Source organism: Tetrao urogallus (assembly GCF_951394365.1).
Source record: "Tetrao urogallus genome assembly, chromosome: 1".
Taxonomy (NCBI): Eukaryota; Metazoa; Chordata; class Aves; order Galliformes; family Phasianidae; genus Tetrao; species Tetrao urogallus.
In genome coordinates, this window is record NC_136813.1 from 27015348 (window position 1) to 27041688 (window position 26341).

General features: G+C 41.7%; 2 protein-coding genes across 2 annotated transcripts in view; one reads left to right on the forward strand and one right to left on the reverse strand.

Annotated features, from left to right (window-relative positions):
* Positions 1 to 16884, forward strand: part of KPNA3 (karyopherin subunit alpha 3) — a gene marked incomplete at its 3' end in the record, with an annotated part of 49754 nt that extends 32870 nt beyond the window's left edge. The window contains exons 7-17 of the mRNA XM_079545535.1: positions 2227 to 2312; positions 4892 to 4978; positions 5371 to 5540; positions 6257 to 6301; positions 9300 to 9431; positions 10473 to 10601; positions 12293 to 12397; positions 12533 to 12604; positions 12706 to 12868; positions 15216 to 15310; positions 16786 to 16884. Of these exons, the coding sequence (XP_079401661.1) occupies positions 2227 to 2312; positions 4892 to 4978; positions 5371 to 5540; positions 6257 to 6301; positions 9300 to 9431; positions 10473 to 10601; positions 12293 to 12397; positions 12533 to 12604; positions 12706 to 12868; positions 15216 to 15310; positions 16786 to 16884 (1183 nt within the window). The remainder of the gene's footprint in view (positions 1 to 2226; positions 2313 to 4891; positions 4979 to 5370; positions 5541 to 6256; positions 6302 to 9299; positions 9432 to 10472; positions 10602 to 12292; positions 12398 to 12532; positions 12605 to 12705; positions 12869 to 15215; positions 15311 to 16785) is intronic.
* Positions 16885 to 25193: 8309 nt separating this feature from the next.
* ARL11 (ARF like GTPase 11) lies at positions 25194 to 25763 on the reverse strand (the record flags this gene model as incomplete). Its single annotated transcript, XM_079542602.1, has 1 exon — positions 25194 to 25763. The coding sequence occupies one exon, from the start codon at positions 25761 to 25763 to the stop codon at positions 25194 to 25196; it is 570 nt and encodes a 189-aa protein (XP_079398728.1).
* Positions 25764 to 26341: the final 578 nt, after the last annotated feature.

Consider the following 26341-nt stretch of genomic DNA (forward strand, 5'->3'; position numbering starts at 1 on the left):
TGAAAAATTGTATCCAGATGACTGTTCAAAAGTAGCTGGGGATCCATAGCATGTTACAGTCTAACACAATGGATCAGATTCCATGACAGCAGAATATAAATTCTCCAGGAATATTGTTTGTTGTGCTGCTGAGATGTCATTTTCTTTTTTAGTGCTTTCTTGAGTATATCTAATTAATGGAGTATACCTTACTACATTTCTCATTGGTTCTGAATATTGCAGACTTTCCTGTTAACTACTTTTAAGAAACCTGCCTCAGACTTCGTGTGGGCATTTGAGAAGGCAGAGTGTATGTATGGTTGTAAACAAGGCTGTTCTGTATGCAAGAATACAGTTGTCATCTGTTTCATTGGGGTTATTAGCTCAAGTTTGTGGCTCCTTTCACTCCTATTGCATGGTGGGCTTTCTGACTGTGTGCTGCTCCCTCAGGTGATAGAACACCACAGTAAGCACGCTTTGTGTTCTGATTCTTTGATGGAAAACGAGAGCTTCAGTAGAGGAGATAGAGAATGTTGTGCATGTTGTTGCACGACTTTCATGTCACATAATGAAAAGTGCTGTATTCCACAATCTGTGAGCCTCTTATTGAGACAGATGGGGATTAACATGTTTGAGGTAAATGTTTTGGGCTATCTTTGGTCTCATTGAGCCATAAATGTATTTGCAGGATTTCCATTTTCAAAGTCATTTCTGCAGCCACAGGGGCTAGGAGCTTCAAAAAGTGCAGACTGACATTTTGGGTGGAATTGGATGACTGCAAAAAAATAAGAAGTGTGACTAGCTTTGTTTCTAGTTTGTTTAGCAGAGGAGTTACTAAGAAAAGAGCAGGCAGTAATGTCCAAATCAGATAGTGTTTTGAAAGCAGACAAATGCCTGTCTCCTCTAGAATTAGATGGTTCAGTGCTGTGAAAGTTTAAGTTGAATTTTATTTAGGTTGTTTGTATGATTTATCTGTGTAAATGTTGAAAAGGCCTTTTGAAAGTGAACTCAGCACTTTCTTAGGCAATCCTTTTGATTCTGATTGCTATGTAATGTTCAGTAAAGGTAAATTTTGCTAAGAGTTTGTGAAGCAGATAATTAAAGCTGTTGTTTGTGTTAACTGGAAGTTTATCCCAAGGGCACTCAGATCACAGGGGGAAGAAAAATTAATTGTGTGCGTGAGGACCAGCTCAGAATTTCAAAGCATTTGATCCGAGAATGTAAGGTTTATAGATAGCTGCTTACACGTGCTGTTTGTTTTTACAAATTTTTATTTCCACATCTTGTACCTCCATCCCTATTTCTTTTCCAATCCTATCCCCAATAACTCCTGAAAATGCTTTGGAAACCAATGCATGAGAAAAGCTTAAGGGAAGCAGGTGATATGGCTGTATGTAAAACATTGAGGAGGATGTCAAAAATGAAAAGTAGTCACCTCATAGTAAATATTCTGTGCTACTTCTGGGTCTTGGACACCTTGCTATTACTGCAGTCACTGTAAGCCTGAAACTCTTTTATAGATTTTACAACTCTTAGCCTCTAAAATTTGCATGCACAAGTTTTTGTGCTTTGTTTTATTGGGCTGCTGTTGGCACAAACAACAATTGATGGATAAGTAAGCTAGGATCAGTACTGGTATGATGCTGTCCTTTGGTGTACCTGTACCCTGTCTGTGATAGAGCAGACAAAAGTCTTTCTCCCTGTGTATCTGCTTGCATTTGATCTTGGATGTGATGTTAGAAAGGCTACAAGGTTTTGTTGGTTGTGGTCAGCCATGATTAATTTGCTAAGAACTACTGGCAGTAAGACAGTTGCACTTTCTTCATTAAAAATGTGAAGAGGTGTCTGTTACTTATTAGAGGGGCATAATCCAATTTTATGACGTTGTGTACCACAAGTCTTTCATTTCATACTGGAGGCAATCTGCTGATTTGAGTAGCAGTCAGCTTCACTAGTTGGTGGATATTTCAACAAGTGTTACTGATTTTCTTTCTTTTTATTTTTTACTAACATGAGGTTGGAATGATAAGCAGTTTAAAAAGCTCGTAAATGTAAAATCTGTGTTTTTCTTTCCTCTCTGTTCTTCTGAATTGTCCAAGCTTAGAGTTTTTCTAAAAAAATCTTGTAGGCAGGTGGCACTGCTTAAATGTGGCATCATGGAGTGCATACAGTGAATATTGCTGAAGTGAACCATAAAATAATCTGAAGATCATTTCAAGTTACTACTGTAAAATTATTTCATTACAGTCCTTCATTACAATTTGAAGCTGCATGGGCATTGACTAACATAGCATCAGGCACTTCTGCACAAACTCAAGCTGTTGTACAGTCTAGTAAGTATTACAATATGTTTATTGGGGGGTGTGGGCTTTTGGGGTTAAAGGAAAAGGGATTTTTGGATAACAAACACCATTCGCTATCAAAACTATTAAAACAATAAAAATATGTGCCTGTCCTCTTTCTCAGAACTTTCTACTTTTGCTCTTAATGGTTAATCTGTTTGTCAGTAATGATTAATATTAAGGATCCCAGACCTGAATTTCCCTTAAAGAAGATAGAGAATGACAGGTGATACAATGAGTGTGACAAAAATGTTAGTCCTTTCTAGTGTTGATTTTTGAGTTCATGTACTGTTAATTCCCCTACACCTAAAACTTACATTAGAAAGTAATTCTTTCTACTTCGATGGTGCGTTCATAAATCTTAGCAAAGTTGTTAAATACACGTAGTTATGTAAAATTGCCCATCTAAATACAGAGTTAGAATTACCTTCCTTTCCTTGACTGTGTGATTCGCCTCTCCTGTACGCACTGTTTGTTGTGCTGGCTTTGGCTCCTAACCAGCCAGTGAGATTTCCATTACCAAGAGACAGGAAATTAAAGTTAGTTGAAGATAAATTATGTTTGCTGAGTTGAATCAAACTGTTATTTTTTTTGTTGTTTATATATGTAGCTTTTGTGCATTGACACGGTTATCTTTAAGCAATCACTTCGATGCTAAACGCAATGTTTTGTCATTAAATGGGAAGCTATGGCTGAGCAGTTAGAGAGCAAATTGTCTAGACATATTGATATTCAGTGCTGTTATATGGGAAAATGATGACTTAGTTATTTGATTTTTTTTTTTTTGTAAAGTGAAAATTAAAATCAAAAAGTGCGTATGCACAGCACAGCAGAGTTGAAAGCATTGCTGTTGGGTGCACAAAGGCTAGGAGTTCAGGGTGGATACGTCCCTCCAAAATCTGTTCAGGTAACACTTGAAAAGAAGCAAGCGTTGATAAAATGACTGTAGAAAAGCAAAAATATTTCCTTAGTTTTGCTTCTGAAGAGAATATGGAAGTTTAATTTGAAAGCCTAGCTGCCTCTTTCTGGCAGGTGACCAAGGGACTCTGAACTGTGTTTAGATAAAGGCTGGTTTGCAGGAATGAAGTGATAGACCCTTGCAGCTACAGAGGGAGCTGCTGCAGCCTAAACACAAAAGAAGGCCTCAGCAGTCAGGGACAGATGGCAGTTGGAGGACCCAGCAAGAGAGGGAAGGTACTGTTCACACAGAATAGATCTTGGCAGGAACGAATTTGGAGCAGAAGTAATTAATTTTTTTGAGAGCAGTGGATCAGATAGCTTGCAGATCCCACTTTCTCAGACTTTTCTCCTGCTCAGGTACCAATATGAAGTATTTTCATTTCTGCTTTAAAAGCAGGATTGCAGTCAAGTGTAAACTACATACCTGACCCTCCTCTCTGAAATATGTTGAATGCATGTACAGCTGCAGTGTAATTTCAGTAGTCAGAGAGAAAAGGAAGCTTGAATATTCCCCTTGAGCTAATGGAAGTGGGATGGTTGTGACAAGAAAAGAGAGTGTTCTGAACAGTATTGTGTTGCTGTCCCTCCCAACTCATAGTAGAAATCTACTCCATTACTCATCCATGGCAGGGAAAGAATTCGACGTTCTCTTCATTCTTCATCCCTCCGCATTTTTTTTCATGAAAACATATCAGGGACTTTTTTTGGCTTGTTCTCACATGTGAAATTATCACCAGGGTATCAATTCACAGTTGCTCACAAACCGTGTTGTAGTTTTTTAAAATTCCAAAGCCATTTTGGTTCTTACAGTCTCTACTAGAAAAACAGTTTTTCCTTCTACATAAATTGATCTATTTTACATGAAAGACTATAGGATGAGTATGATAATGTGTTGAGTTTAAAAACTGCTATAAGAATTCCCATGTGAAAAAGAATATGAGTTGTCTGAGGGAAGATAGCTCACAGCAACAGCAGAGGGATGGTTTCTTAGCTCTTAAGTGTATTTAATGCAGCAGAGATTGAAACCAAAAATCAGTACCACTTCCTTAATCTGCTGTGTTGCTTCTGTTATATAAGAACAAATACAAACTTGTCTTAGCACTGCATGGCAGATGGATGTAAATCTTCACTACACGTGGAAGCTAACTATAGCCGCTTCTTGGGAGGAAGCTATTTTCTTAAAATCAAGATTTGAAACACGTTTGCATGAGTAGGCATGTCATTCTGCTAGGTATGTATTGCTATCTCGGATAACTAACATCTGAATTACCAGGAAATTAAACCTAGCACCTACGTACTTGTGGCTCTTAGGTAGCACTTGGAAAAATACGGGGAGATGTTGAAATGTGGACAGCATTGTTGTTTAATTCGCTTGTTCTCAGGTTTGTATTTTCTGCCTCTAGAGATTTTTGTAGAAATGTTTAACAGGATTTGTATGCCCTTCATAACAGAAGCATGTACGTTAGTGTAAAGCACGGTAGAGAAGGTGTTGAATATGAATCAATGGAAGTATTTTTAATTATGTCAGTTATTCCGTTTTTCATTATTTCAGAAGGTTATTGCAGTGTTTGAGTTCCACTGAAAACAAATCCAATCTTTGCATTCCATAGATGCAGTACCCCTCTTTTTGAGACTACTCCATTCTCCGCACCAGAACGTTTGTGAGCAGGCTGTCTGGGCGCTGGGAAATATTATCGGTAACTCTTGTTCTTACGATGATTTGCATTCAGGGAGTGTTTCCTTTTAGAATTTGACTTTTGAACATTGACATTATCATATGAGACTATGTTTCCTCTAAGTTCTGTGGCTTAATATATTTTTTCATGTGGCCAGAATTACGTACGTACGTACTGTTGTTTTCTAAAGAATTGTGTCACTTGCTGCACAAAATGTTAGCAGGATAAATTCTGTGTCTCTTAAAATATACATACATATCCATATGAATGTATATTTAATTGAACACGAACTTTTAGTAGTAAACTGTTGGTGAGGAAACATAGAATTTCAGAATCCCAACATGCCATTGCATACATTTCAAGATTTTCCATTTTTAATGTAATTTCTTTTACAACAATTTTCATTTCTGTAGGTGATGGTCCTCAGTGTAGAGATTATGTCATATCACTGGGAGTTGTCAAACCTCTTCTGTCCTTCATCAATCCCTCCATTCCCATCACCTTCCTTCGGAACGTCACATGGGTCATTGTAAATCTCTGCAGGAATAAGGACCCCCCACCGCCTATGGAGACAGTTCAGGAGGTAAATACAGCATTATGAGACAGATGCTATTTTATACTCTGCACTAGAGGCCAGATATTTCACACTGTCATACTGTGAATTTATGCATGTCTTTTGCCACTGTCTTCTGCCACTTACTAGTTGTTAAGTAATTTGACTGAGATAGCAGCACAGCTACTCATCTGAAGCTGACAGATAACACTGCTTACTTATATATTAAAAAGGACAGAAGAAAAATTGACATCTGCATGGTGTTAACGTACTTTTTATCTAGAAAGACTATAAACATGATTCTGTCTATATTCTATAAACAGAATCATTGGAATACAGTTATTTTCAGTAAGAGGAAATAAATATAGACTAGTGAATATAGTTTAGTTTGTGTTTTGACTAGCTGTGAGCATACAGTTGTTTTCAAGTCCCCACTTGAGAAGCACCTGAAAATCCCTTTACACTGATGATCGGGGAGATGTCTATGATGTTTGCTTGTTTTCCTCCAAAATATAGTCTACACTTTGTGTCTTTGAAACATATTACTGTCTTTTTTTGTGTTTTTACAAATTTTAAATAAGGTACATATTTTTATACATACTTTAGGGGAATGAGCAGTTGCTGAGAAGTACATGAGTGTAAAATGCTAATTCAACCTCAAGCTAAGTTTTATGTTGACACTATTTGGGTTCATGTTTGCACAGCAAATTTTATTCTCTTGTAATGACTGATGAACTTCTTTTCAGATTTTGCCAGCATTGTGTGTTCTCATTTACCATACAGATATAAACGTAAGTAATTTCTGAAGTTTTAGATATTTTGCTTTTCTGTGTTGTTTAAAGAGGAAATACTTTGAGATTGTATTTGTGGCAAACTTGGTTTTGTTTGTTAACTTACATGTAGTTGAGTAAATGTACAATTAAGTACTAAAACTAATGTAATTGTGATCATTCAGAGCAGGAAAAAGGAAGTGCGAGCACCATTTCTGAAATATACTTTCTAAAAGTCTTATTTTTACCCTAGAAACTACATTTTTCAAAAATCCTATTTTACAGAGTTGTGCTCTAGAAGTTTGGAATTTTGAGATAAACTCTTGGCCTTAATTTACTTTAATTTTGCCTCAACTTGTTACTTTGTGTAAAAAATAAGGTTTGAATTTTGGTTAGTCCTTTGTATGGTGAGAATCTGGTCTTTCTGATCCTTGTGGGTCTCTTCCAACTCAGGCTATTTAATAATTCTCTGGTTTGGAATGTATGATTCTGTTTATCAGTCCAGTCAAAAACTGTGATCATATGGTTAAATCTAACTTCTGTAACCTCTTGAATGCCTGAATTTGCAACCTGCTTGACTAAGGAAATCGCATAGGAAGATGTATTTAAATATATTAATATTTAACTATTAAAGGTATTTAAATATTTATGCTCCTGAGCCATGGTTTTTGCATACATTTTCAAAGTCCTAGAGAGTGGTCTTACCTCCTGAGGTCTTTTATTGTGGCTTCAGGAACCAAGATCAGTACACGTAAGGGATACTGAGCTGCTTTTCAGCTCTTCTTCATATCAGGACTTTGTAATGTCTGGAATTGTTGCTCCCTGTAGTAGCACCACAATGTAAGGAAGCAGAAATTGAACACCTTGGTGGGTCTGGGGATAGGGCGTAAGGTTGGTGGAAATGCCTTAGATAACCTAAGGCATTTCCTTAGGCTTCCTCTTCGATGAAGCATGTTTCTGCTGCTCTTTTAATGGTGTAGTCGTTCCACAAATATTTGCAAACAGTTTAATTTGGGATTTTGCCAGGGTTATCCCAGTGTAATGTGAGTGGGAGACAGCACGTGGTGACTTTACAGTTCATAATTTGGACAAACCAAAATGGAGAGTCATAGCAAAACCAAAAATACTTCTGACCTATAGGCTTTGGTTGGCTTTGTTTTGTTTTGTTTTCTGGCAAATTTGAAAGCTATTTGCAAGGAATGAATTTGTGAGAGCTTCTTAAATTAGATGTGAGGCTACGTGGTGCCAGGTTTTGACTGATCTCAGTAAGGGTACCCATCTTTCTCATCCCAAGAATCAGGTGCTGGTTGGAGGTACCAGTGTGGTCCCAGCCTCCCAGTACTGGAGCAGCAAAGGTACCTGTGGTGGTGAGTCAGTGAGGCAGGTAGATCAGCAGGCAGTCCTGTGAGCACCTCTGGTGGCTGCTGCTCTCATCACCGCCAGGGCTGTGGGACAGGAAACTGGTGAAGCTCCATCTCTCACTGCTTCTGCTGTGATGTTGGCTCCACTGCAGCACGTACTGCTGTCCCTGTGGCAGCAGCGGGTGAAGGCAGCAGCAGGCTGTCAGGAGAGCAGTAGGTACATGCTGCCTGATCTCTGGAGATGGGTGGAAACAGTCTGTGGGGCAGGTCCTTCTCACGCCTTCAGTATTATGTAGCTTTCTTAATAGCTGGAAATTTTGAACGGCTATCTGTTTGAAAGTAAAGTGCAAATGCCTTTACTTAAATAGCAGATGAGGTTTCTTTCAGTTAAGCTGTCAGAGAGAGGAAGCTGGCTCACAGATCTCCATTTGGGTACGCTGCATTAAGCCATTCCCATCTCCTTCTCATAAGCTCCCTTAAATCTCAGCGAGCTGGGCTGCTAACTCCTTTTTGCTCACCATGAGACACTGGGCACAAACTCTGCCTGCAAAGCCTTCAAAAACTTCAGACCATCTAACCTCAGAACATAAATAAGTTGCTTAGATTTAGAGCCTATTGCTCTAACCTCTTTCTACTAAATCAGATGAGAGCCCCATTCAAAAGGGCGTTCAGTTCACAGAATAGAACAGGTGCCTTAGCACGTAGAATATAAACTGGGAGAGTGGGTTTACTGGGCTCTTAATTTAGACACTTCACTTAGGTGCAATGAGTTCAGGCTCTAGTCTTTCTTAAAATTCCAGAGAGTAACTGCTTTGCTTTAGTTAGCTTTGGAAATTGACTTAGAAATGCCCTCAGGGGCATCCGGGCTTCTCTTCCTGTAGTTCTTAACATCATCTCCAAGTGATGGGATATTACCTCTTTTTCTGCTAGCTTTGTTTCTGCTTCAAATCCGACCTTTAAAACAACTAGCTTTTCTACCTTTCCATTTTTTTGGAGGACTCTCAAATCATCCATACCAAATCACCAGTAACTTCATTGTTACTTTCTTTAAGTGTGTACTGTGTAATAGTTGTTTCTTTGTGTTTGTTCCCTTCTCTTGAACAGTTGCCACCTTAGAATGTGTTTGTCCTTTAGCTGGTGTAAGAAAGTTCTTTTCTTTGCTGCAGATTTAAATCTCACTGCACTGTGCATTAAAGTGTAGCTAGATGGCTTAAAGACTAAGGACATTTAGCTGTTGTGTATTCAGAAGATAGTAGATCTAACAGATGAGACCAGGGCTGAGAAGTTGGTTCACTATTGTCTTCAGAAAGTTACTAGCTCAGTTACTTAACTGAGCCATTCATCTGTCTCCAAAGTGCAAATCAAAGCCAACAATTTACCTTTGTCAGGTGGTGAGTGCTGTGACTTCATGTACCAAAACGTGTCAGTTAAAAGGATTTATAACTTACTATCACTGAACAAATGGCCCCGGTTTTCACTGTTGTTTGTAATAATCCAACACTTAATGCATCAGGTTGCATTTGAGTTTTTCCTCTAACTAAATGGCATGCTTTTTTTTTCTTTGCCCAGACGTGGAAAATAATCACTAAATTAAGATTCAGTGATAGGAATTTTGCCACTCAGTGTGTAAATTATGCTATGGTCTTTCCACCTTACAGATTCTTGTGGACACCGTTTGGGCTTTGTCCTACTTAACAGATGGTGGCAACGAGCAGATACAGATGGTGATTGATTCAGGAGTTGTCCCTTTTCTAGTTCCCCTTCTGAGTCATCAGGAGGTCAAAGTTCAGGTAAGTCTGCCTCAGTTTCCTTGCATAGTCTTTTGTAACCTGTTTGCTTTCAAATTGTGCCATGGAGTATTTATTACTGCGGTTGAGATGAGCATTGTAGCTACAGTTGTTGTGGATAAACTGAACAAAAAAGTTACCTACACCAAGAAAAAACGTCTAAAATTATATTGAATCTCTTTTTGAAGTAATTTTTTTTATTTCAATAAAGCAGCAGGTTACAAATTTATAAGTTAAGTTTCTCAGATTATGTGTATTCTTTTCTGGTTACAGCATCTGAGTAACTCATGGAAATCAATTACAGTTTTGATACTTTTTGAATGTTAATGTCTTTGATTCTGAGTCTTTTCAGTAAATCTCTGATTTTCTACAAAAGGTAGGTTAACTGACTTTCAACACAAAGGGAAGCTTTAAGTTAGTTAATGTGTGCTTGATTTTTATAAATTAACCATTGGAATGTGGAAGCTTCTGTGCATATCTGTGCATTTGCCATATTTGTTTAGTTTGGACTTTGGATGAAGGTTGCCTGGCTCAAAATTTGTCAAACCAGTTCACTTAATGGAAAAGTCTCTCCAGTTTTCTATCACTTTCAAAACATTTATGAATTCATAAGGATATAATGTGCGTTTTTGAAAGTCAACTGAGAGTAAATAAGAATATAAGTAGTCTTTTTTTCTTTATTATCCTGCAACGGAGATGTGAATTAAAAAGCTTGCAACGTTTACAGCCACAGTCAAGGCCTAGATATGTTTATTGTAACTCAGATCAGATACATGACAAATTATTTCTTTTGTTATTCTAATCTCTTTCTACTTTCTAATCTTTTGGAGTCGATCTGCAGCGTGCTTTTCAGTAAAATACTGCACTGTTTCTGTTTTGATGAAACAGTGCCTGTTCTAGAGTGCAGCTCAGCAGCCTGTAGTGCTGAACTCTCTTCTGCAGTGTTTTTGTAGAGACATTTAAAAATGATCTTTATTTTAACAGAAGTAACAGCAACATTTTTAACACGCAGTTTTTTTTTCCCTTCCCACTTTGCACGTTCAGACAGCAGCACTGAGAGCAGTAGGCAACATAGTAACTGGTACTGATGAACAGACACAAGTTGTTCTCAACTGTGATGTTTTGTCTTACTTCCCAAACCTCCTGACGCATCCAAAAGAGAAGATAAACAAGGTATGTTATCATCTGCTTCTTCTTTGCTTAATCCTGTTTAAAAAATAGAACAGTGATCTGTAGCATGGTGCAGAAGAATTTCTCAGAGCTGTTATCTCTGGGATGTCAGCAATTCTGCATGAAGACACCGCCTCTCAGTCTGGTGCAGAATTAGGGCAGAAGTCAAACAGGCCTATTGAGGGTTCCTTCGTTACTGTTAATGCATCAGTGCTGATTTTTGGGAGGACTGATTTTTTGCTTTCAAGTATGATTTTTTGTTTGCAAAGTGAGTAAGTGGTGAACTTATACTACAGGTTTTTGTATCTGAGGATTGTTACTTTCGGTTGAGTTCAGTGAGATGGGTAAGAATGGCCCAGTTTTTCCTCCCAAAAATTAAAGGGGTTTAACAAAACTACACTTTTTTTCACAGTTTTTTTCTCTTCTGTTGTCCATCTTCATTTTCAAGGGAGTACAGAATACCACTGTCCTTTTTTGAAAACTATCCCTCCTTCCTTGTGGCAGAAGGAACTTTGCTCTTGCGAAGGATTAGATGGAATAGGGAGAATTAGATGAAAGGAAGTGATAAGTGCCCTCCTTTCTAGAGCTGCATTTGATGATGTTTGCTTTATTTTTTGGTAATCATCATTCCATCTTTCCCTGCAAAGATGGGGCTGGCTGGAAAGGAGGCTTTTTCTCTTTTCTCTGCCCCTTTGTTTTGTTTACAAGATTTCCCCATTTTAGTGTATCACAGAGGGGGATTCTGTTTCTTCAGGCCTTGGAAAATGCCAGTAGTGCTGAAGAAGTTAATCATCAGCAGTTCAGACTGCTGTGATCTCTTTCTGTCTCCCCTTCTGGCACTCAGGAAAGAATGAGAAAGGGCTCTTTTTGAAAACCACGCAGGAGCTATTTTGCTTTAAGAGGAATCTATGAATACCTTTGAGTTTTTTGTTTTAATAATGTGAGGAACAAATACAAAGAAAGTCAAATGTACCTCCCTAAAAAATTGAACCCATTATGTTTTCTCCAGTATTTTATGATTGGTTTGATGGCTTATTAAAATCAGGTTGTTTTTAGTTCAGGTTGAGAGCTTTTTTTTGATATTCTTGATTGGCTTGGCTGCTGTTGTAAGCAGGAATTTTTTATTGCCAGTAGGTGTTAGCTGTGCTGATGAACCACCTGAATGAGATAATTGCTTAGTAAGGTCTCAGGGCTGAAAGTCTTGTCTGATTATGAATGGGAAAACTCAAATGAGCTTTGTAAGCTCTACTTCATATTTAAGAGAATAAACAGGAGATGGAAGCACAAATGGCTACTACTGACCTGTCAGGTCCAAATTTACAGTAGTGTTTTTTTATTTGGGGTTTCTTTGAAAAACTTATTTAGAGTTTACAAACGTGGCTATGGCTGTAGCAGTGCAAAGTGGATGTAAGGTTTAAGTTGGTATTGCTGCCACTGTGTGAAGTAAGTAATACTTTGACCCAGTGAATTAATCATATCAATTTTGTAGTGATCTCGTGTGTGTTTGGCTTTCACAGTGCAATAAAACCTTGTCTGTTGCAAGTGCTACTGGGGAAGAAACCTGGAGGCTCTATTGAGAGATGGTTGTGATATGAGTTGAGGTTTTGAAGCTGTTTTTTTTTCAGTTTGATTTTTTTTCATCTGTTGACTGTTTTCAAAAATGTGTTTTGCTTTTTTATTTTGTTCAATTTTAGGAAGCAGTTTGGTTCCTTTCCAATATCACAGCAGGAAACCAGCAACAAGTTCAGGCTGTAATAGATGCTGGGCTAATCCCTATGATCATACACCAGCTGGCTAAGGTCAGTCAAGCTGTCAGCTATGCAAGTTGTCATCCTCTTTTTATAAACCTGACATGAGGAGTGTGTGATTTTTAATAATGAGCCTGACAGATGTTTCCATGTGGATTTTAATGAGCTATTAATTTTACTCTTCAGGGTGACTTTGGAACACAGAAGGAAGCTGCTTGGGCAATTAGCAATTTGACAATAAGTGGGAGGAAAGATCAGGTACGTATGGTAGGATTTCAGGTTGTCACTTAAACATTGCACATGCAGCCATTTCTAAGAAGCAACATGTTCAAAGTACTTTTTTTTCTTCCATTATTTAGGTTGAATACCTTGTACAGCAAAATGTAATCCCACCATTCTGCAATCTACTCTCAGTAAAGGATTCTCAAGTGGTACAGGTGGTGCTGGATGGTCTGAAAAACATCCTGATAATGGCTGGTGATGAAGCTAGCACAATAGCTGAAATTATAGAAGAGTGTGGAGGTATGTGCTTAGTGTGCTTTAAAAAAAAAAAATTACTGAATTCTGTTCTGTCTTCTCTTTGCTGTCTGATGTTTAGTACAGAATTTTTGGGACTCTGGGCCATCTGAATAAGCAGATGACACTCTATTCTCTTTATCTTGGTTTAGGGACAGTCATGTTAGAAACAATTAGTGGAGGAGCTTTCTGTAGCTAGGTGTTCCTAGGCTTATATGAGAATTGTACTTCATTTCATTTGGTTATTGAATATACTTGGTTTTGCAGTAAAACACACAATTCTTGTTTTAGTTCAGTGCCTTGGCAGTAGATGTCTGAATAGGAACCTGCTGGTCAAAGTGAGAGATGAAAGAAAATGCACAGGCAGTGTAAGTAGGGATGTGTTGCCTTGGAAGAATACAGGGATTCCATCTGAATGTGTAGAGATGGGATCAAGAAAGCCAAGGCACACATAGAACTGAAACTGGCAAGGGACATGAAAAATAACAAGAGTTTCTACATTTACACTGGTCAAAAAAGAAAGGCCAAAGAAAGTGTTGCCCCTTTGATAAATGAGAAGGGAGACCTGGCAACAACAGACGTGGAGACCACTGACATACTCAATGAGTCTTCACTCTCCGTCAGCCTTCTTGTGTCCCTGTACCTCTAGGCAGGTTGGGGGAGCAAAATACTTCCCAGTCTAAGAACAGAGCAAGTCAGAGGCTGAGTATGTACAAGTCTGTGGGGTTTACGTGCATGCTATTGTATGGAAGGAGCTGGCTGTAGTTGCCAAGGCTCTCTCTATTGTAGCTGAAAACTCATGGCTGTCAGGGGAGGTCCCCAGTGAGGAACCCTAACATTCCCCCAGAAGGGGAAACATAACTTCTATTTTTAAGAAAGGTAGAAAGGAATATCCAGGAAACTACAGGCTGTTGAACCTCATGTCTGTGCCTGGGAAGATCATGGAGCAGATCCTCCTGGACGCTATGTTAAAGCACGTGCAAGATGTGGAGGTGACCCAAGACAGCCAACGCAGTTTCACCAAGAGTAGATGGTGCCTGGTCTATCTGGTGGCTTTCTGTGATGGAGTGATGACATCAGTGGACAAAGGAAACATAACTGATGTTGTCTGTTTGGACTTTGATGTGGTCTCACACTACATCCTTGTCTCTAAGTTGGAGGGAGATGGATTTGAGTGGTGGAATATTTGATGGATAAGGGTTTGGTTGGATGGTTGCAGCCAGAGAGTTGTGCTCAGCAGCTCTGTGTACAAGTGAAGATGGGGGACAAGTGGTGTGTTCCCATGGGTCTGTCTTGGGACTGGAGCTCTTCAGCATCTTTATCAGTGACACAGACAGTGAGATGGATTCTTCTACAATGAAGAAAGGTTGAGGAAGTTGGGTTTGTTCAGCCTGGAGAAGAGAAAGCTCTGGGGACACCTTGTTGCAGCTTTCCAGTATTTAAGGGAGCTTGCAAGCAGGAGATGGACTGACTATTACACAGTCCGACAGTGACAGGACAAAGGGGAACGTCTTTAAACTTCTTAAAAGAGGGGAGATATAGGTTAGATGGTAGGCAGAAATTCTTTATTCAGAGATGGTGAGGCACTGGCACAGCTGCCCACAGAAGCTGTAGATGCCCCGTTGCTGGAGGCACTCAAGGCCTGGTTGGCTGGGGCCCCAGGCAGCCTGAGCTGCTGAGCCCTGCCTGTGACAGAGTTGGAACTGGATGGTCTGTGAAGTCCATTCCAACCCAAACCATTCCATGGTTCCATGATAATAATTTCATTAAGGCTAACGCATACGAGGAATCAGGCTTTGGGATATTTCAATCTTAGTTTTAATTGATGTAGTGTATTAAGGTAGCACTGAATGTAAATTTGAGAATTTGATGTATTGGAAGCTTTTCTCTTGTGTGTAACACATCCAGAGTTAGGGGACTAGGATTTTAATCTGACTTTAGGATGAGATTTTGTTGCCTTGATCAAATAAAGCCACTTCCTTTGCTTATGTGCAGAATCATAGAATCATAGAAAGGCCTGGGTTGAAAAGGCCCCCCCTGCTATGTGCAGGGTCACCAAGCACTAGACCAGGCTGCCCAGAGCCACATCCAGCCTGGCCTTGAATGCCTCCAGGCATGAAACAAAAGCTACGCATTAGACAACAGTAGTTTTAAAAACAATACTAAAATTTCAAAACAACCAGAAGCACAGTGGCTTTTATCTAAAAAGAGAGACGATTCCCTTATCCTATGTTCTGGTATGTTTCTGTAGTAATGTTTCATGGGTTTTCTTGGTTAGGTTTTTTTTCTAAAGTAGTCACTAATTCACTCCCAATTAATTTTAAAATTCTTCTCAATTTTTTTTTGTGTCCAGGGTTAGAGAAAATTGAAGCCTTGCAACAACATGAGAATGAAGACATTTATAAACTAGCGTTTGAAATCATAGATCAGTATTTCTCTGGTGATGATGTAAGTATGCTAAAGATGGAAAAGTGTATGCGCTGTGCTGTTAGCGCTCCGTTAGTAAGTACGTTGTCCTTGGTGATCAGTTCCATTTGTTGTGAACATAGCCTGTCTGGGAGGTCAAGCTTCCTGCTCCCTTTTCAGTGCTCCTTCCCTGAACTGAAAGTCTTTGAAGAATTTCTCAATTCCAGGAATTTTCTTCAGCAGTATTAAGATGACTGATCTCATTTTGTGTAAATACATTGACACAGACCCAGTGTTCATTGCATTGACACGTACATGAACGTGTAATTACTTATGATTAGAATCTGAAGAGTTCTCTGGCTCTCCTTTTTTTTTTAATTTTTTTTTTTTTTTTACTTCCTCATACACCAGTCTTAGGAGCTGGGGAGTGGATCCTTGTTTCAGATAGATTACTGTATTTCAGCTCTGTAATTGCTCAGTGTGGAATTTACATTGAAGAGAATGAAAACAGAAGACTTTCTGCAGCTGATTGATGTGGACCACCTGATATTTTCTTGCATCCCAATATTTTGACCCAGTTCCCTATGCTTGTGATGATTCTGTGGATAGTATCTAGTATGCTCCATAATGGTTCTGAGATATCTGTAGTTAACTGAAGAGCATGATCTTAGTTGGTATAGGTGGAAAAATAGCCTTGTTGAGGTTAGTGCTGCTTTTTGTGCATTTACATTTTGCATAAACTAAAGTAATTTGGTGTGTGCCTAATTGGCTGAATTTACTGCCTTTTTTGGGGATCAAGACTGTACTTCAGATTATTGCCTATACTGGTAGCACGTTTTCTGGAGTTTCTGAAACTTATTAGAGATTGTAGAAATTCTGTAATTGGAAGATAGGAATTAAAAAACGTAATGACAGATGAATTTTCAGACAGTAACTTTAAGTTGCAAAGTGAGCCCTTGTCATTTTAGTACCACTGCAAACCAATGCAAATCCTGCCACTTCGGGAGCTCCGCATTCTCATAAGATAGCTTCCTATTGAATTAAAGGTGTGCAGACTTAGGCAGCATTGCTTTCAGAAGGCAGAAGTGTTAATTTGTCAACTCACAAACATCTGCAAGCAATTCTGAGACCAGATTCAGTCTTTGTAGTGGTGTGCCCTAGTCCTCCTCCTGAGAATTGCTGCTGTCCCCAAATGCCGTAGTCCCTCTTTCCAGTTCAGGTGTTAAGTCGCCCAAAGTAAAGAGAAATGCCTTAAGGTGAGTCAATTCTGCTCCACTCCAGTGCCAGACCCCCAAAACCTATTTAGACCTCCCCACCCAGAAGGGCTCATTTGTGCTTGTGGACAACACACAGTGTGAGGCATGTGGCTGCTACAACCAAACTAATACAACCAAATTAATGCTATCGCAGTAATACTTAAAATAGATGAACAGATGAACATTTGTGAATCTCTTTTACGAGTACCAAATTGTGCTGGGAACAGACGTTTAACAGATTGCTGTTGTTTTGTTTGATAGATCGATGAGGATCCCAGTCTCATTCCTGAAGCCACTCAAGGAGGTACTTACAATTTCGACCCAACAGCCAACCTTCAAACAAAAGAATTTAATTTTTAAGTTCAAAAAAGTGCAGCGTCTCTGTCCCACACCAGTATGAAGCACCACCAGATGGCTACCAAGTGAAGAAACAAAAGGCTCCAAGACACACATGCCTCTTCGTTTTGATGCTTCTAAAGCAAGCCATGTATCGGTCACTTTGCAGTTGCCAAACGTCACTATCACATGGACTGTAAATGCATATGCATGATCTCTTAAACTGTTTCAGAATTCTTTTTAACGGTCCCAACTACCTTTTTTTGCCTTTTTCCTGGTGCCACATGCTGACAACCGCAATCTGCAGTTCTGTTAAGAAAATTCCATAGTGGTGGCACATTGGCTTTCCACGGAAAAGTAGCTTCTTTGGAAAATGGTGCGCTGTGGATCAAGACACTTTGGTATGATGCGTACATTTTGGAAGACTACAGGGGCCCAGTTTGCTCTGAGCCTTCGTCATTGTCCTCCACAAACATATTTTCATATACTTTATGTGGAAGAATAGATTAAAAAACGCAAGCCAAATGATTTCATTGGTGAAACTGAAATAAAAGTAACTTAAACAAAAACAAACAACAACACAACACTTGGCAATTGATTAAACACTTAAAGCAAACAAAAAAACTACTTCATCTATCAGTAATTGATGTGTGTTCATTAACTGCCTCAGAAACCAGGGTTGGAGAATGAACTGTAGATTTGGACTGGTAAAGCTTTTGCCATTATACCTAATTTTTGAGAACAGCGAGCCCTATTTGACCACTCACTTCAGCCTGTGTGTTCCTGCTGTTTTGAAGTAATCAAATGCTGTGCATGGTATTTTACCTGAGCTACAACCTGTTACGGACTTGAACTTCTGGTTAAGCTGAAAGCAAGAATCCCAGACTGTAGAGAAAAAAAAAAAAAAAAAAAAAATTCTGTCCAAAAAAACGTATCGGTTAAAAAGAATCTTGCTTTCAACTTTCAGCAGTCAGTATATTTTGTTTTAAATTGATAATTGGATATGGTTGATTCATATTGGGTTTAAACTGTGGAGCTTTCATGTTTACTGTAATTTAGTCTTAATCTATTTTTTACTTAGTAACCAGTGCTTTTGATGATGTGGTTGGCAACAAACCAGCAACTACTTAGAAGCGTCATAAAAGCTTCATTCTTGGAGTATTGGAAGAGTTACTCAGAAACCAGTCTCAAATCTTAGTCGTGCGATGAAACAAGATGCAAACTGGTTGACGTGTGAGGCTGTATGGAAGCTGCCGCCATTCAGCAACAACCTGATGGGCAGCGCACATTACATAACTCTACGTAAGGTATGTGAGGTCACTGCTTTAGGAAAATGGCCCGGCCCAGCGGTTTTCAAAGGGATCTCGGTGTCGCTGGGGCGAAGATGGATAATTCCGTAAGCTATCACACAAACTGGTTTTGTTGCTGTTGTTTACTGGGTGTAATTTCCCAATGCGTTGATGTGAAGGGATAGAAAAATCTAAACTAATTTAGTTATTGGATGTGGGTTGTATTTACTGTGATGAAGATAAGGACAGATGCCATCAGAGCTTTGTGGATCAGCTGTTTTTCCACTGATGAACAACGCATAGCAGGTGTGCATTCATTAAATATATATCTGCCAAGGTGGAGCCACTTTAAAGAGCGAGTTGTCTTGTATCCCAGCTGGATACAAGCGTATGTTTAAACTGCAAGATTTTTACTTGCTAGATAATCTGTTTTAATATAGTGGTTTGGCCTCTGATTATTTATAGGTTTTATAAATTTTAGAATCAATTTCTCTTTAAGGTGGCTCAGATTTTTCAACTCTCGTGCACATAAAATTGAGTTGAAGTTCATTGTGCCTTTTTTCTTTTCCCAGAAGTTGAGTTGAAGCTTCATATGGTAACTGCATCCTATTCACACACTATAGTCTAAAATCTTGAAAATGTGTGGTGTTCGCTAAGAAACTAAACAATAAAAAGTCAAAGTTAGGTAAGGTCACAAAGGTTTTGTGGAATTCGAGTTCCGGCAGGTGTTATTGTGAACAAATATTTCCCCTTCTAACTCCATTTCGTTTCCTTCTCTGCCGTATAGACTGACGGTTACCCTGCTCAGCCTGTGCTCACTATTATCCTACAGATTACCTACAAATTGACATTAAAGTAATGGTTTTCCATGACTGTGAAGATCTGATCTTTTTCTTGCACTCAGTGCATTATGTTAAAAGTGAACATCGGCGAACTGAGTTCAGGCAAGACAAGGCGTGTGCTCAGTTCTTTCTGTTGTGACCTTATCAGCTTTTGATTGGGATTGCACCATCGCATAGTTAATAAAGGAAACAAAGTATATTGCTGCACTTTTACGTTTTCAGAACAGTGTTTAAAATTGCATTGTTTTTATTATTTTTTTAAACTATCAGTTAAAATAGACTAAAACGTTCTTTCAAAGAGGCATCTAAATGTGTTCCTAATTTTGTATATGGGCTTAGGTTTTGTAACCAATAAAAAGCTGCTATCAAATACTATAAAAAAAAAAAATAATTCAAGAAGTTATTTTGAAAGTTACGGAACTGCTTAGTCTTTGCAGATCAACCTATAGGGGTTTTTGTCCTTGACTAAGTATTAGTTAGCAGAAGTCCACCTCAACGTCTGCCGTATGTTACAAGAATGAATAAAGTAAGCTAACGCAGTGGTCTCTGAAACTTGGGTACTGTTCTGGTACGGAGTTTTATACATTTCTGTAAGGTGTTGCCATAAACGATGGTAGGTGGGCTGCGGCTGATGTGTGTAACTGGGAGACAGTGAGTTCTGCTGCCTGCATGGTGTTCTGTAGCATTGAGGAGCTCACCGTCCTGCTCCACCTCCAGAGATGTCTGCAGGTTCCCAGTGCCACTTGGGATCTGTTGTTCTGCAGTGATTTGCCATGCGGGATGGCAGGCGCCTCTCCTGCAGTGTGCCTTGGGAAGCCCTGGGCAGGGATCTGTGGCCAAGCTGGGTGGCAGCAGCCCTCACCTCAAGGTATGAGTTCCCCTCTTGGAGTTCCCAAGTGGATTGGAAATGGGCTTTGCATTGTCCTGTGGTACCGTGGCCATCTGTTAGCTTCCACTGGGCCCTACCTGACTGACTGTTGGAGAAATGAATGTGTTACTCTAGGAAACGTCTTAGAAGGAACAAAAACTAGAAGATACACTGATCCTCCTCATACTTCTTAAAACACAAGCATATCATAGAATCACAGAACGGCCTGGGTTGAAAAGGAGCACAATGCTCACCCAGTTTCAACCCCCTGCTATGTGCAGGGTCACCAACCACCAGACCAGGCTGCCCAGAGCCACATCCAGCCTGACCTTGAATGCTGCACTTCCATTTTGTTTGCTTAATCTGCACAACAGAGAAATAAGCATGAAGATCCACTGCAGATGTATCTAAAAAAAAAAAAAAAAAACCACCACCTTAAAATCTCTAAGTATGGCCTATTTTGTTACTCTGCTCTGACCTATAATGCCCTTTGGGTTTTGAGTGTTTCAAATGGGTCTTTTCTACCAAAGCAACCTGGTTGCCTTGTGTTCTTTCTGCTTTGTTGCATAAAAAATTGCTCCCTTTTGTGGCAAAATCACGTGTACTCAAGCAGATGTAGGACAATAAATTATGGCAAGCCATTAGGAAGCACCTCTCGAGAAGGGGAAAAGAAGCAGTGGAGAGCTTGGGCTGCAAGAGGCAGTGCTTTGTCACCATGGCCACCACCATCCCGCTGTCCCTGTGATCCAGGGACACAGGTGTGGAAAGTGAGCTGGCTGTTCTGTTTCCTGTGGCAAACTGTGGTTTGTTTTGTGGGTTTTTGTCGTGTGCTGAGATGAAGCGTAATGGAGTTCGTGTCTGCACCTTAACTATTTGTGTGCTGATCACCCTTTGTGATCTGTATTTCTGTTTGTTTAATCCTACCTCATGGAGCCAGGTGGGAACTTAGGTGAATCCAAAGGAGAAGAGAGGGTGAGATGGAGATGTACTGCGAGCAATCAAGCTGCTTTCAGTGTTTGTGCAGGAAGATGCATTTCTTGCCCCCTGATCACATCCATCGCTGTGCCCTGTTCCTCAGCCTTTCAGTCAGCTCTGCAGGATTCACTGTGATCAGCACAGCTCCTGGAGGAAATCTTCCAGCTTTCCAGAACTGACTGCTGGAAAACATCACTCCTATCAGCTGGGTGAAGAGACTGGAACAGAATCCCATAGGAATCATAGCTTCTCCTGAACCTCGCTGCCTTTTTAAACATGGAGCAGAGAGGCCAGGTTGGATGTGGTGCTGGGCAAGCTGCTCTAGCGAAAGGTGTGCCTGCCCATGGCAGGGCTTTGGAACTGGGTGTATTTTAAGATCCCTTCCAATCCGGCCCAAAGGCAGCTGCAGAGCTGAAAGGAATGGGTTTGGTCTCTGTTTCCACTAGGAACAGTGTCAGCAAAGGAATCTACATGGGATGTAAGAACATCTCCCATGGGTAGAAGGAGAGACACCAGAGAAATATAGAGATTTTAGTTTCCGTGCTGGCTAAGGACAAGGTCATGAAGTCTGCTGGCTGCACCGGGTGGAGCTTCCATCAGATCTGTGCACATCCCTGCCTTCTTGGCATCTCCCATTGCTCAATGGGTACCAGAGACTGCATTTTCCTGGGGTGATGAGAGATGCAACCAGCATCAGCTGCTGCAGGAACATCCCTCCCTTCTGCCTGCAGTTGGGTCCAGCAGCTACAGCACCCACATTGCCCACCTGCTTCCGTTGTCATTCTTTAATCCCTCCACACGCATTCCTGCAGTGTGAAAACCTCAACACCTTCCAAGATTTTGTTTTTGCTTTTTTGCTGCCATGTGGATTGCTTGCCTTGCCAGCTCCTGGGCACCTGCTCTGGGTGTCCCAGCTGGAGCAGAGGGCTCTACCAGTCTCGGCCTCAGCAGGCAGCTCATGGAGAGCAGTGACTGCTGTGGTACATCAGCAAAGCTGGTCCTGGTCTGCTCTGGGACGGTGTCTGTCTTCCTGAGGAGATCTCCAGCTCAGTCCTTCCAAAGACTGGTTCCTCTGTTGCTAAATCTGGCCTGGGGCTGCATGGGTTTGTCCTCTCACTGGAGAAGCCGATGGCTTTGTGACCCCATCACGATGATGGCTTGGTTACAAAAAGTGAATTTAAGAATAATTCATCAACTCTGTGAACTTCGGGTCTTGTAATGCTTTGCAGACAAGAAGTTGATTGTGATTTAAATGCCATAATCAAGTATCAGAAAGGTGAGGAAAGCCAATTAAATAACCCTTGTAAATGCCAAGGTGTATTTAATTGTAATTTATCATTTGTTGTGGCCTTAATTGCACGGCTGGTGTTTAATACCATGTGGCAATGGTGTTTTAAGCAGTGGTGGCAGATGAAGTTTAGCTCCTGTTTCTGTGAGCTACATGCAGTGAAGCTTTATAGGTGGTATTATTTAGGAGGAGGAAATGATTGTACACCTTTTAGGTGTATTAAAGTCATAATGATGACATTTCTCTGCATTTTCTAACAGTTGCTTTTGCAAACTCCTATGACGTAAAGCCTAGATGGAGCTCTGAGCACCTGATGGAGCTATTGGTGTCCCTGTTCATTGCAGGGAAGTTGGACCAGATGGTCTTTAAAGATTCCTTCCAGCTCAAACGATTCTGTGATTCTGTAATGTTGAGAAAAAAAAAAGAAGTTATTCTTAGCATTTCTCATTCTCGTTGGCCTTTCCGCCCCGAGGTGTTCCTGTGTCTCTGCCTTACAGCTCCTCTTTGAACCGTCCCTGGGCAGTGGTTCCAGTGCTCCCCTTAACCCCACAAAGGCCCCCTGGTCCTATCTGATCTTGGGATGCTCACCAAAGCCAAGGGGACGCAGGGCTGGGACCCATCAGAGTAGGCCCTGCCTCTTACTAGTTGTTGTCAGCCCTATGAAAAGGTTCCTGGGTCATCAGCTGTATCCTTTCCAACACTGTACATCCTCCTGTATGCATACAGAGATTCTTCTTGTTGGTGTCCCCAAAAGAGGTGGCCGTCCTTGGACGTACTTACAATGGCTGCACAGTGCCTTCAGCAACCTGCTGTAACCTCAGAGCTGGCCCTGCCTTAAGCTGTGCTTTGAAAGATGTCCTCCCAAACTCAGCTGTCCCGTGACTTGGCTTCTTCTGCACATAGGTATAACCTATGGCCTCCAGATTCAAGTCAGAGAAAAGCAGATCATATTACCAGCTGAACACTGATGATAAGGCCAGGGAAACAGGGCTGATACAGCTGTGAGGAGCTGCTGGGGTGGCAGCTGTAGGAAGTCAGCATCCAGGAAAGCTGTTGGGAAAGGTTCCCCAGCAGAATCTCCACAGTAAAGAAGTGACGGCCCCAACGGCTTCCTCCAACCCTCCACGCTGCTCTCTTTGCACCAGTGAGTTTTGACATGCAGTATTTAAGTGCTGTTGTGCAAGGATTTTATTAGGACAGAGGAGGCTGGATAGATTTACCTGTTCTAACGCGCTCTGCAGCACAGGAGGAATGAACAAAGAAGAGAACCCTGTGGTGTTGTTTCAAATGTTACGAGCCAGCATCGTTCTGGCAGCCTCTGTCTCTACACACCAGGAGCCAGCTGTAAAAGCAGCAGCAGCACAGCGTTTCAATCTGCACTGAGTTTAATGCGCTGCTGATCCCACAGTGTCCAATGCCCTATCTTGTACCATGAGAAATGTGAGGCCGCAGCATCAGCAAACTGGGTACGGAATATTTTGGGGCACAGCAGTGTAACAGTGATTTGCACTGCACCCATGGGTCTGCTGCTCGAGGACACGATGTGTCCTTTCCACGTGCTGCACAGACAGCCTAAGTTTGCTCATCTTGTATGAGTGCAGGTGCTTGAGCACTATTTTATCAGATATAAATAATTCTTCTGTCATGGTGCAGCAAAAAATTATGACATTTTTCACTTGGATTTTTTTATGGAGAACTTCTTACATGTGGTCTTGTCAGATTCTGTTTGTTCGTGACCATTTGACCTCTGCATTCCAGCTGCTGCCTCCTATGAAATGAGACCAACGGCTGGGTTGTTAATTCTTAGCACCATAAAATGCACTGTTAGAATAAGACTTCTTTATGCATTTTTCTTTGGTGATTATTCTAGGTTGAAGTTCTTCTGTGAAAGCACTTGATTTCTGCTAGCAAAAACGTTCTACCTTCTCTCTCTCCTTCCCCCCCAACACTTCCATTCATTTCATAATAGAATTATAGAATCATAGAATCACAGAACATTCCCAAGGATCACGGAGTCCAACCCTGGCTCCACAAAGCACCACCCAAAATTCAAACCCTACATCTGAGAGTGTTGTCCAGATGAACTCTTTGAACTCCAGCACTGCCCTGGGCAGGCTGTTCCATGCCCACTGCTCTCTGGTGCAGATCCTGTCTCTAGCCCCCAGTTGCCCCTCTCGTACCATCTCTGTAGCCCTCCTTCAGACGCTTTCTAATTGTTTTATGTCCTTTTTGTACAGTGGTGCACAAAACTGCATCCAGTGCTCGAGGTGAGGCTGCTTCACTGCAGTGTAGGGCAGACAATCCCTTCCCTCAGCCATCTGGCAACGCTGTGTTTGATGCACCCCAGGATACGGTTGGCCTTTCTGTCTGCCTGGGCACACCACTGACTCAACCCTGACTAAGAGAATTTTGGGTGCAGGGAGCCCTCAGGCATAAATCTTATGGCTCCTTGCCCCCGTGGCCTCAGTGAGAGCAGATGGAGCCCTCGCTGCAGCAAGGGCTCCTTGCCCCAACCTGAGCTGCACATGATGGGCATTTTGGGTAACCAGGACATGGTGAGCATGGGGAGCCCTTTGGCTCTCAGTCTGCCCACACAATGGTTTCACCTGATTTTAAGATATCCCAGAGATGGGGCTTCACCTTGACCCCCAGTGTCTTGCCATGCAGGCATTTCCAAACACTCAGAAGTCCAAATTTAATTTCTTTATATTTAAATATAATCCAAGGGAAAACAGGTGCCATTTTCCTGAAAACAGCACTCACTAAAAATAACAGAAGGAAAGAATGAACCAAGACAAGAATCACAGAATGTCTTTGGTTGGAAAGGTCCTTTAAGTCCTCTAGTTCCAACCCCCAGGGAACAAGGAATTAATACACACGCATTGTCCATCAGCACTAATCCTGATTGACTTCCATGGCTTGAAGATCATACCCATAGGTGACATCTTACAGCCAAACAGCTGCTGCAAGTCCTGCTCCACCAGGGTCGTAGTGTGAGCTGGGAGGAAAACAAAACCCTTCTGTCCCTTGTAGACACATCTGGCAGAGTAGAATCCTGTTCTGAATCCGGTTCAGCTGAGGGGCTGCTCTAGGGCCAGGGATCCCTGCCTCACGCCCCGGAGCAACTCCCCCAGCACCCCCAGGATGTCTTGCAAGCCCTGCCCAGTGTGGGCACTGCATCCCCGCAGCATCCATGGGTGCCCTGCCAGCCGTCCCCTGCACAGTTGCTGTCCCAGCTCAGCGGGAGCCATGGCCCCTGGCAGCTCCTGCTTGTTGGCCAGGAGGAGGACAGGGACCTCAGCAAGACCAGGGTGGCCCAGGGTCTCCTCCAGCACCGCCAACGCTTCAGGCAGCCGAGCCGTGTCTGCGCTGTCTAGCACAAAGACCAGGATGTTGGTGTCCTCCAGGTAGTGGTGCCAGCTGGCCCGGAGGTTGGGCTGTCCCCCCACGTCCCAGAGGTTGAAGGACATGCCGCAGGGCGTCCGCATGGCCTCCACATTGAAGCCCACGGTTGGGCACGTCTCCATGGCCTGGCCGCCCTTCAGCTGGTACAGGATGGTGGATTTCCCAGCGAGGTCGAGGCCCAGCATGACCACACGCGCGTCTCTTTTGCGCCAGCCTTTGGAGAACAGCTTCCCCATCGAGACACTGTTGCAGCCAGTCAAAAAATATAGCTAAAATAAAACGTATTTCTTGGATAATATCAGTGAATAGCAGAGCACTCTGTCCTACCTCCCTTAGGATTGCTGAAGGAGGAAACAGGCAGCCGGCCCTGGCTTCTCCGCGCAGCTAGACCAAGGCAGAGCTGTTATTTCAGAGGCATGGAGCGGAGCCAAGGAGCACAGCCCAGAATTACGGCTTCTGCACTCCCGCCCCGCCGCCTCCTGCCTCCATCCCGCCCACAGCCCTCTGAGAGCTCCGCCAGCATCCCGCAGGAAGAGCCGGGCACTGCACGCTTCCTCCCAGCGGGGCAGGAATACACCAGCTTTTGTTCATTGGCTTCTCGAGGGGAAATCCACCCCCAGCCGGACAGGAGGAAACCGGGGCTGCTCTGGGAATGTGCTGAATCACAGCTCAGGGGTGTGGATTTCAACACGAGCCACAAGACAACCGACAGTTTGCAGTCTTACGACCGCACAACACAAATCTCAGTTCGGCGTTGGTTTTCACGACCTGCTGCACGGTGGTGATGGATTTAAAGAGATGCATGCAGACAGAA